The 11418-nt window shown below is 47.3% G+C and overlaps 2 protein-coding genes across 5 annotated transcripts in view; both read right to left on the reverse strand.

Moving 5' to 3' along the window:
- ZDHHC15 (zinc finger DHHC-type containing 15) overlaps nucleotides 1-5317 on the reverse strand; it is a 29769-nt gene extending 24452 nt beyond the window's left edge. For all 4 annotated transcript variants that reach the window (XR_002102124.1, XR_002102122.1, XR_002102123.1 and 1 more), the window contains exon 1: nucleotides 5178-5317. Coding sequence is in view for 1 of the 4 variants with exons in the window: in XM_019540373.1 (XP_019395918.1) it covers nucleotides 5178-5301 (124 nt within the window). In the remaining 3 variants the exon portion in view is untranslated. The remainder of the gene's footprint in view (nucleotides 1-5177) is intronic.
- Nucleotides 5318-8522: 3205 nt separating this feature from the next.
- Nucleotides 8523-9047, reverse strand: LOC109313761 (histone H3-like). The gene has a single exon (XM_019540471.1). The coding sequence runs from the start codon at nucleotides 8946-8948 to the stop codon at nucleotides 8538-8540; it is 411 nt and encodes a 136-aa protein (XP_019396016.1). The 5' UTR covers nucleotides 8949-9047; the 3' UTR covers nucleotides 8523-8537.
- Nucleotides 9048-11418: the final 2371 nt, after the last annotated feature.

Genomic DNA, 11418 nt, shown 5'->3' on the forward strand with positions numbered 1-11418 from the left:
ATTAGGTTCTATTTACAGGCAGTCCTCAGACTTACAACACAATCGGTTCCTGAACACCATGTCCTGAGTCGAAACGTTGCAACTCAGAACTGATTTTCCCATAGGAACAATGTTATAACTAAGGCCTGATATCCTATTTTCACCAAAAAATAACCCAGAATTTCCTACTCGATCAATTATAGATGAGTAATATAGCTACAATGTATCTGTATTGTAAACAGCAATCATATTGATTTGGAAGGATTTCTTTGAGGTGACTTTCCTGGACTTTTTGAAGGGTTCTTGGCTGGAGTCTTCTCAGGAGTCTTGGATGCAGGTTTTTCTGGAGTCTTGTCTGCTTTCTTAAAGAAAGTGTCCAAGGAAGTTTGGACAGATGTTCTCCAGGGAGATGGGCGACGCAGCAGACGCGTATGCTGGTATGGCGTGGTGCCAGATTCAGCATCATAAAGTCGAAACTGATGTCAGAATGTCGAAACAGGGTGTCAATTTATAAACACCCTAAGTGCCATTTGTTGCAACTCAAAAAGTCTTAAGTCGAGGACTGCCTGTACTTAATTTATCTCTGACAGAGCATAACTTGGGGAAACGAATGTTTCATGGGACTGTCAGCGAGATAAAAAGTCTTCCATTTCTGGTTTGACAGTTTGAATCCAGTGGTAGTGACTAAAAGATGTTAACATCTAAAGGATGTAGGATGGCCAGGATGAAAGCCCTCTCAAATCCCCCTCAAAAATCAAGAGCCAGTCACTAACTCCCCTGCTGGCCAGCTATACAGAGCCACCATAGCTTGTATGGATTGCCCATCTCAATGACAGCCCCTTCAGATTAGGGACACAGCAAATGGACTGGACAGCATTGGGAATTTGACCTTGACCTTGACAAATCTGCTTGTGCTAGGATTGTCATGCAGGCATCTTTCCTTCACAATCCACTCACTTCAATTATGTAGATAAGAATAGGAGCTGAGATAATTAACGATTAGGATGATGAGTGCACATTTAGCAAATTCGGAGACAATGCCAAGTTGGGCAGAGTTAGAGATACTCCAGAAGGCAGGGCCAGGATCCACAATGACCTGAACAGGATGGAAAAATGGTCGACAATGAATCAGATGAGATCAAACAAGGACAAGTGCAAAGTTCTACACTTCGGAAGAAAGAATTGCATCCATAAATATGGGCTGGGGAATGACTGGCTGGGCTGCAGAAACAGATCTGGGGGTGATAGCAGATCGTGAGCTGAATGAGCCAACAGTGTGCTCTTATTACAAAAAAAAAAAGCCAATACGTACTGGGGTGTATTAACAGGAGTGTCTCTTGAAAATCAAGGGAAGTGATTTTTCTGCTCTATTTAGCACTGGCGAGGCCTCACCTGGAGTACTGTGTCCAGTTTTGGGCCCCATACTTCAAGAAGGATTTGGACAGTTTGGAAAGAGTCCAGCAAAGAGTAACAAAAATGACTAGGAGCCTGGGAGGCAAGACTGGTGAACAGAGGCTGAAAGAACTACGATTACTTAGTCTGGAAATGAGGAGCTTGAGAGGGGATTTGATAGCAGTCTTCAAGTACCTGAAGGGAGGGAGTCTTCAAGTACAGAGAGGAGGGAGATGAGCTTTTCTTTGGCGCTGAACTGGACAGGATTAGAAGCGATGGCCTCAAGGTGCAGCAGGGGAAATTTAGGCTGGAGATTAGGAGGAACTTTCTCACTATGAGGGTGGTCAAGCATTGGAGCAGGCTCATGAGAAGTTGTGGAATCGCTATCCGTGGAAGTTTTCAAGACCAGGTTAGACAGACACTTGGCTGGGATAATTTAGCCAAGGATGGTCCTGCCTTGAGCAAGGGACTGGATTAGATCAGTGGTTTTCAACCTTTTTTGTACCAGAACCCACTTGTAAACATAGATGGCCAGTGCTGACCCAGTAAATACTTTAGTAGAAAACAGCTCCCTGGCCCTGCCAGTGCCCCTTGCTCCCGACCCTCTGCTCCCAGGCCCCCAATCCCTAGTGTGTGAGGCAGGGGTGGCCCCCAGCAGCCATACCAATCAGTACTTTTGAACCACCAGCTATTTTAGAGTTCAATAATCAGGACTTACAAACGAAAAACTCAGGAACATTTATGAACTGCCTCTGTGCAGCCACAGATTTACAATGCACTATACAGTAGAAATGCTATGCAACCTCTCCTCTTTCCTTTGGTTCTCTGGTAAATGATACCTGTTCAGCTTCACACAACAGCAACCTGGATCCTTTTGACCCATGCACTTGGGCCCTTGCAGGCACTAAAGTCTGTCTTGGCCTTAGGGGGAGCAGGAGCTAAACCTTGTGATTTTGTAAGAACTTGTTCTTTTCCCTTCTCTCTGGGATGGCATAATATGGGTCCCTGGCCTTTGGCATACTCATTCCCTATCACTGTCACATTGTGGCAGCATCCTTTCAGCTAGTCACTGGAACCAGGCCTGCTCTGGACCACAGATTTCTATCCAAATCTGCCAGCAGGAGCTGTAGTGACAATGACATGAGATATTTCCTCTAGCACAGAGGTCACCATCCAAACGCTGCTTTAAACACCCATCAAACTGTAAATTTAAAGACAAAGAACAGGTGCTGTAGCTGAATCTCCACTGTTCACATGTTTGAAATGCATTGCATAGTGCGATATGACAAAAAACTGTGTTTAAGATAACTATTATTTCAAGAAGCTGGAGGGGACTGCTCAGTGCTCTATGCATCAGGTTTCATACGCCTGCATGCCCAGCAAATCCTGAAGATTGCAAGGTAAGTCCAATCCAACTACCATTCCAGTCAACAAGCGTTTTCATACTGACTGCATGGGACTTGGGACTGAATGCTATCAGAATGAAATGTTATTAAATTTACATAGCATGTCAATCCAAGCATTCTCCAAAATCTTGAGTGGTACTTTAGACATACACTTTGTTAAACATTTCATGTAATTTGGGACAACAGTTACTTAACAGGCCCACTAATCATTTCTCAGCAGTTGGAGATTTGTTTCTTGTATAATTAGTTCCTAAAAAAGTGCAATAATAGATCTAACCACAAAGAGACAAAAATAACAAGGTCATAGAATGGAATAATTTAGCACCAGGTTCAAATTAAACAAAACAAATGCAGGGCAACTCTCTAGTACCTAATCCAACTGGAGAAAAACAAAAATAGTGATGACAGCCCTGGCTGTCTCTCAACAGAAGAGAAGCAACTAATTTGTAAGTTCTTTCTTCTTCCATAGCAAGTATCTTTGAGGTTGGAGGAAGACCACAAAACAGCTCACTTCTTCTCATGAACTCCACTTCTTTTATCCACTCTTTTATCAGCCTTATCCCATTTAAGAGGAACATCACTCTGTCCCACCTCTCAGAAGCTTAACATGCCAAAGCTACCAGCTCTCCTCACCAAGTTTGTTGATTACAGCAGTCTTCCAGTGTCATATTGTCCTTTTTGTCCCCCAAAAAGCCTTTGGGTCACTCAGCAATAAGCACGCACAGCCCAAAGTCCCCTAAAATTATCAAATATCAGTATACAGAGAGCACTAAACTTGTAAACTTATTATGTGGCATTTAAAGCAGAGATGGGCAATATTTGGGCCCACGGGCCACATTAGGAATTTTGGTGAGTTGTTGCAGGCTCAGTCAGCAGTACTTCCCCCCAGCAACAGTGTCAGTAGCTGGGACCTGTCACAGACTGGAAAAAAAGCCCTTGGCAGGCTAGATATGTTTTGCCCACCCCTGAAAACCTTCTAGGTTATGATGTAACACTTTAAGGAAGTCCTAGAGTAACAAACAAAGCATTTCATTCCTAGCAGAAAATAAAATTCTTCCGAGTCTCTCAGTCAAGAAGCAAAAGCCAAAAGAAATTGCTCTGCATTGCAGACCAACAGTCACTTATGTTTTAATTTAAATGAAAAACACCTTCACATATGACTCAAGAGTCCATTTGTGTGAAATTTCACTGGGATTCAGTTTCTCTTCTTTCTCTCAGTTTCATATTTGTTTAAACACCCACTACCATGGTATCTGCTAATACAACATATAGACTCAGGACCATATGAAACAGCCCACAAGAAGCATCCAGCAGCTGCTAAGTCACTGCTCAGTCATGAATTCGCTGAATAAGGCGCGATGACTCATATGCTATGAAGAAAGACAAATGCAAGTGAATTGGTCCCTGGACGGGAACGTTCACATTGTCACATTGCAGTCAAAGGCGTGACTGCAGCTTCAGTAAAAAAGCAGGAACTAGTTGTGAAACATGCCTGAGATCTGGGCACATATTTGGGTGGTTAGCCAGCACATAGCTCCTGGCTGCCGTGGCTACACTGTTGTCAGTTCCAGAGTAAGTGAGATTACAGGATTTATACAAACTGTGCTCACTTTCCAACACAGCAGAGGTGCAAAAAGGTCCTCCCAACTGTCTTGAAAAAGTCAGGCCTATTTAGTACACAGAAAACACAGATCTAGGCCCACACAGATACAGTTAGCCCTCTCTGGTACTAGCAGGGTCACTGAGTGTGCATCAAGAGTTGGGGCAACTATTTTTTTTTAATGAAATTTTCCATATTCCTAGCCAAAAAAATTTCCAAATCTGTGAGTCAGTCCAGAACCATAAGCGGCCCTACTACTGGCAAACATCCTCCACCCCGGCCTGGGGCTTCAGATGTTTCCAAACCCCACTTGCAGCAGAGGCTTGGGGTTCAGATGCCCTTGGTTCTGCTTGCCCTCAGGCCTATGGGCGCAGGGGCAAGCCAGGAAGGAGTCTACCCTTTCTGTAAAAGGGGCTTAAAGCCAAGACCTTCCCACTACACAGGTACGATCCCCATGCCAGCACAGAGGTCTTCCCTGTGCCACCAGGCGGTCACGGTGTTTCCCTTGCTGGGCCAGCACAGACTAACACTTGATCTGAGCCGAGAAGAGTTGGGGCAACTCATGCGAAAACAGGGTGGACTGTGGACCCATTTTCTAGCCCCGCCAACACATGATGGGTTGAACCATCTGAGACATCTCCCTGCTACTAAGAGCAAGGCTCCTTGGGCCTGGAGGGACAGGTTATTCGGACCCTACTGCGCATGTGTGGCTACAGGTCTCCCCCCGCCAGCTCCGGGAGTCGCGGCATCCGCGCGGACTGGAGGCCGAGGCACGCCGCGGACACTCGCCCCCCACTCACCGAGGCACAGCTCACACACGTAGGCGTAGTAGGACCAGAGCACCACGGCAGCGATGAGCAGCACCGGCACCCAGGCGAGCGCCCGCTGGCCCCAGCGGAACCCCCGCGACAGCGCCACCGCCATGGCCGCACGGGGCCCGGCCGCCTCGGGCATTCATTGAGCAGGGCTGGCAGGTGGGGCGGTCGGGCTCTGCGCTCGATTGAGGAGCCTGGCGGCACAGCGACACCTAGCGGCGGTCGTGCTGGAACTGCTGCCCGTGGGGGAGACGCTGTTGCGCATGCGTGGAGGGCTCCTGTCCGCGCCCGGACAGCCTGTGCAAGCAGCTGCGGCGCTGGGCTGGGCGGGGACCCGCACCGGGGGGGGAGAGCCGCCCCAGGCTTGTCATGCACGAAGCCACAGCTGCCTAGGGGGGTGCAGCAGCGCTGAGCGCTGCGGGGAGGAAAGAAGCCACGGTTTTGTGCCTAGAGACAAACAAAAGGTTCGGCAAACACCAGTGCAAAATGCTGCAGTGGAGGCGCAACAATCCCCTGCACCCGTGCAGGGGGGGGGCGCGGCGACTGGGTGGGCAGCGGATCTGCAGAAAGGGAGCTGGGGGATGACAGCGGACAATAAGCTGAATGTGAGCCGGCCGTGTGCTCTTGTTGCCAACAAGGCTAAGGGCATCCTGCGCTGCATTGGTAGCATTGCTGCCAGCCTGTCGAAGGAAGGAATTATTCTCCTCTCTTCAGCCACATCTGCAGCATTGAGTCCAGTTCTGGCCCCCCACGATAGAAAGGGTGTGAACAAATTGGAGAGGGTCCACTGCAGGGCAACACAAAGGGTGTGGGGACTGGGGGACATGATTTAGGAGGAAATCCTGAGGGAACTGGGCTGATTTAGTCTAAAAAAGAGGAGACAGAGGGGATTTAACAGCAGCCTGCAACTACGTGAAGGGGCATTCAAAAGAGGATGGAGCTGGACTGTTCTCAGTGGGGACAGGTGACAGAACAAGAAGCAATTGCCTCAAGTTGTAGCAAGGGAGGTTTAGGTTGGATATTAGGGAAAACTTTCTCGCTAGGAGGGTAGTAAAGCACTGGAACAGGTTACTCAAAGAGGTTGTGGACTCCCCATCCTTGGAGGTTTTTAAGACCTGGCTAGACAAAACCTTGGCTGGGGTGAACTAGTTGGGGCTGGTCCTACTTTGAGCAGGGGTTTGGACTAGATGTGATATTTTCTATGATTCCAGAGTGAACAAACAGTCTGGCAGCAGCTCAGAGTATCCATTAGTCACCCTGCACATTAGAAAATTGTTCGCCAGCAACCCGTGGAGCTGCTGAGTCCTTTGCACAGTGTTTGACTTGGAAAATCAGGCCTATTCGGACAGGTCTGTGGCTCAAGGTTTGGACTTGTAAGTCACTTCAAGACCCACCAGTGAGCATAGTGATCATCCTCAAATCAAGGGATTAGTGCCAACGATAGTGAAAGTTTTTCAACAGCAATAAACCCCCCCCACAAAGTGAAATTATAGAAAAACATTCCATAGTGCCCTGCACTACTGCAGCAGTCTGCGAAGAATTAGGGTTATGATGTGGCATGACACAAAGGAGGCAGTAGGATTATAGCACAAAACGCTAACCTTCAATGCCACTGCAAGGTTTCCTTTTTGACAATGACAGGAAAGAACTGAACAAACTATAGAAACAGACCTGATTTCCTGTTCTGAGAAGTGGTTCCTTTTTGTGGTTCAGAGGAGTCGCTTCGTGGGAAAGCTTGCACAGCTGCTGCCTCTGATCTCTCTGTTCTGGAGATAAATGTTGTACTTCATGTCCAGGGCTGGCAACCCACCACCTTTCACCAGCGTTAAATTCACAAATAAATAACGTGTTTAAAATTAATAATCAGAGAGAGATCTCTCTCTCACTGAAACATATAAAATCATTCATATCAAATGTTAAGAAACATTTAATAATGAATTGTAAATATGAGGGGCACTCCAGGTTCATTATACATTAAAGCAAGAAGGCAAAGTGTCCACTAGATAGCACTAAAGCACTGTAGAAGTAAACAGCAGTTTTCCCATGGGACTAGGTTACTAGCACCACTATTATTAAGGCTGAAACTAAATTGCTAACAGCAACAGCTGTTTCTTTCCAAATGTCCAAAAAGCCACATACTAATGTGGATTGTCTTGAAAAGTAGTGTATTATGTGGGGGTCTCAGTGAGGGATAGTGATCCAAACATGAAGAAAATGTGTCCGTGTAGGTGATGTTGGCATGAGAGCTTTGGTTTCTTCAACAATATGTTGGTGTTCTAGGAAAGGGATGGTTTCCAAATCTAACAAAGATTGGGAAAGACGTCTTTGGACACTGTCTGGCTAACCTGGTGAAGAGAGCTTTCAACTAGGTCCTATGAGAGAATAAAGATGATAAAGGTTGGAGTACAAGTCACATGAGAGGTTGGAGAAACTGAATATGTTTGGTTTGGAGAAAAGGAAAGAGAGCCACAATATAGCAGTGTTCAGATATTTGAAAAGCTACAATAAGAGGAGTAACACCTGTTCTTCCTTACCACAGACAGCAGACAGATTAAATCTCAGAAAAAGACTATTTTACTATTAAAACAATGGGTCAATGGAACAAGCAATTTAGGCAAGTTGTAGAATCTCCTTCTTTGGAAGTTTTCAAGAGAGGCCAGGTAGGCATTTATCTTTGATCAAGGAACCCTGTGATTCTGTGTGATATGAATTCTTCCATAATATAAAGTGACCTCCTGCATTATCACACATTCAGACATACAGTATGAAGACAATGTCATGATGCTGCTTTGCAAGGCATACAACCAATTCTATAAGAGATTATGTGCCAAATCCTTAGCCAAATCCTCAGCAGCACAGTTCCACTGAAGTCAATTGTTCTGCACCGATTTGTACCAATCAAGGTTACGGCTCAATGAGCATAGGGTAAACGGTAGGTTTGGGTAAAGATACCCCTAATTTTAAAAACAAATTAAAATAAATTAATTTCCCCCTGAAAGGGTTCACAATGCACTTTCCCTTACAATATAGCAGGGATAGGCAACCCCTGACATGTGCCAATTAATGGCATATGGAGACATTTTCCTTGGCATGCCAGGAAAAAAAAAAAAAGTGTTTTTAAGTTGCTGCTTCAGGCTCTCCAGAGCAGCCACAGGTCCCGGTGCTGCGGCAGGCACCGGGGCAGAGTCAGAAGAGCACAGGCAGGGACGCTGTCCCCGGGTTGTGCCCTCTAGCCCAATCCATTCTCTGGAGGGCAGCTGTGGGTAGGCAAGGTCAGGGCCTGGGCAGGCACTGTGGAGGGCTGCTGGAAGCTCCCTGAGCCTGGTGCTGGGACCTCAAAAACGCTCACGCCCTCTCCCCACAGATGCAGCGCACCAGCTGGATGTCCTTGGGCATAATGGTGATCCACTTGGCATGGATGGCACAGAGGTTGGTGTCCTCGAAGAGCCCCACCAGGTAGGCCTCGCTGGCCTCCTGCAGCGCCATGACAGCCGAGCTCTGGAAGGTCAGGCTGGTCTTGAAGTCCTGCGCGATGTCATGCACCAGGCGCTGGAAGGGCAGTTTGCAGATCAGCAGCTCTGTAGACTTCTGGTAGCGCCGGATCTCGCACAGCGCCACGGTGCCAGGCTGGTAGCAATGCGGCTTCTTCACGCCGCTGGTAGCCGGGGCGCTCTTGCAGGCAGCCTTGGTGGCCAACTGCTTGCGAGGTGCTTTGCCTCTGGTAGACTTGCGGGCAGTCTGCTTGGTGCGGGCCATCTTCACCTGGAGCCGATGTGCGTCTCTACAAAGCACAAGAAGCTGGTGTGCTGCCCCAGCCACGCAGCATCCTCTTGTGGATATGGCAGTTGCGGCCCATCCCCATGGAGTTGCGCAGGCTGGGCAGGGCCCCACCTCAGATGCCCCTGGGCGCCCCCACCCGCCCATCTTGGCCTCAGTCTGCAGAGCCCCAGGGCAGCCCCTGCTTCCCACCCAGCTCCCGCTCTCCTCCTGGTGCCACCTTCCCAAGGGCCCAGCTGGGCCTGCCTGCCCATGGCGTCTCCCCCTGCACTGCCTGGACCCTGCCCTGAGCACCTGCACCCAGAACTCAGTACCTTGATGCTGTCCCACCTGGGTAGGATGGGGAGTCTGTCTGCCCGAGCCCTGGCCAGGCCCTTCCTCCCAGTCCTGGGCCCGGGCTCCTCCTGCTCCTGGACCGTGCCCTGGCAGCTGCTGCTGGAGTGTTGCTGCCTCCTTCCTCTGGACACTGCTCTGGACCAGTGGGCCTGAGCTGCTGCTGGTAGCGGTGGGAGACATGGGTGGTGAGGGACACACCTTCTTTCTCCCTTTCCTTTTTTTCCTCTTTCTCTTTTCTTCTTTTTCTTCTCTTCTGTCTCCTTTTTCTTCTCTTTGCTTATTTCTCACTCTCCTCTTTGCCTTCTTTTTCTTGCTTTACCTCTTCCTGTTGCTTCTCTCTCTCTTCTCTCCTTTTTTCTCTTTCCCTCTTTTTCCTCTTCTTTTCTCTGTCATCACAACATACATAACAAAAAAGAATACACAAGAACAAAGGCAGTATATAAAGTTTTATTTACTGTCACCAGGTTTAGAATTTTTAGAAAGCATTGTATTTAGTCTAAAAAAGCAATATTTATGATTATTAACTATATTAATATGCAGTGCATCTTGCCATGTACCCCCCACCCTGGTTTTGTTTTTCTGGCATGCCAGCAGTCTGACCTTACAAGGCAGACATTATGGTTTTTTCAGCACTCCAGCCAAAAATGTTGCCTACCCCTGCACTACAGTATCTCTGCTACCATTACATTCAAAACTGCCGGTTTGTAATAATTTGAGTTGGAAATAACAGGCAGTCAGAGGGCACAACTCTATTGGTATGTTCCTGAGCAGAGACACATTGTGCAGTGCAATTTGATTTTTCTTACAACTTTTCCTGCCCTACACAATGTGTGTAGGGCAGGGGTGCTCAACCCCTAGCCCACAGGACAGCTCTGGCCTATGAAGCTATATCATCCAGCCCACATGGGCTCCCCACTTGTCTGCAAATTTGGTGTTGAGGAGTGCTAGCAGTGTTAATTGCCACTCCCTTGATACCAAATTTCTAGACCCCTGGGGGAGCCCTGCAGGCTGGATAATGTAACCCTGAGCATTACGTTGCTCCAGGTCACAGCTGGATCCAGGTATGTGCAGCTGGACCTGGGCATGCAGGGTCTTACACATGAACTGATCCCGTGCAGGATCCAGCCCATGGACCAACCCTGCACCAATCATTTGGCCACTGGTTGGGCACTATTGTCTCAAGGTATTACAGAACAAATGAAAAAGCAGCCATTAGCAGACAAGTTTTGTCTCATAACATTTTTAGTGTGGTCACTCTGTATACAATTGGAAAGAACCAGTTAATAGCATCAGACCATCAGAGGGTGCTGGAGTCCACACAATATCACTCAGTCAGAGCTGGCTGCTCCCTTGTAAAACATGAAAGTGAAATTTGCGGTTTTCAGTGGTGGTAGGTACAATAAAATAAATCCGAGGAGATGAAAAAGGCCACCTGTTCTATCATGCTTTATAAAATTTGTACCCTTTCCCAGTTATTGTTCTCAGAACATTTTTCCCATGATTGTTCTCTTCATTCATTCCCTGGGGGTGTAGACAATCTCTTTAAAGACTCTTGCACTAGATACTTAGGTTGCAAAGTCAAGCACTTGAAAATCAGGATAAAATTGTATGAAAAACCATACATTTGACATTTCCTGACTTCTGAAAGCTTGACTCTGCAACCTAAATAATATACTTTCTGTATCTAATTTCCTATTCTTTTAAGGAAAAAGGGAAAAGCAAATGCTATTATGGATAATGGTAACAACCTTCCTTCTGCAAGACCTTAGGATTTGACTCTGCACTTTCAGCAGATACCAACTTCTTGAATTACAGGACTGTGTTAATTGACCACAGCAGAAGGCTATTATTATACTAGAAGATGGACTGTGGGTGCGGGTGCTGGGTGTGTGGTGGTTAAAATGAATCCAGTCCATTTCACTCTCTTGTCTATGGAAAGTAGAAGACCCTGCCCATGTGGTACTTCCAGAGATGACTGAAACAGGTTACTGGGGAAATGTGCTGTGTCCAGAAGATTATGGGGAAGAGGATTAATCGGGGGCTGGTCTCAGTGACCTCCCGAAGTCCCTTCCAGCCCTAAAGTCTATGAAAGCACTGTCTAGATGTCTGCACC

This window comes from Crocodylus porosus, unplaced genomic scaffold (assembly GCF_001723895.1).
Source record: "Crocodylus porosus isolate Cpor-Errol unplaced genomic scaffold, CroPor_comp1, whole genome shotgun sequence".
Lineage (NCBI taxonomy): Eukaryota > Metazoa > Chordata > Crocodylia > Crocodylidae > Crocodylus > Crocodylus porosus.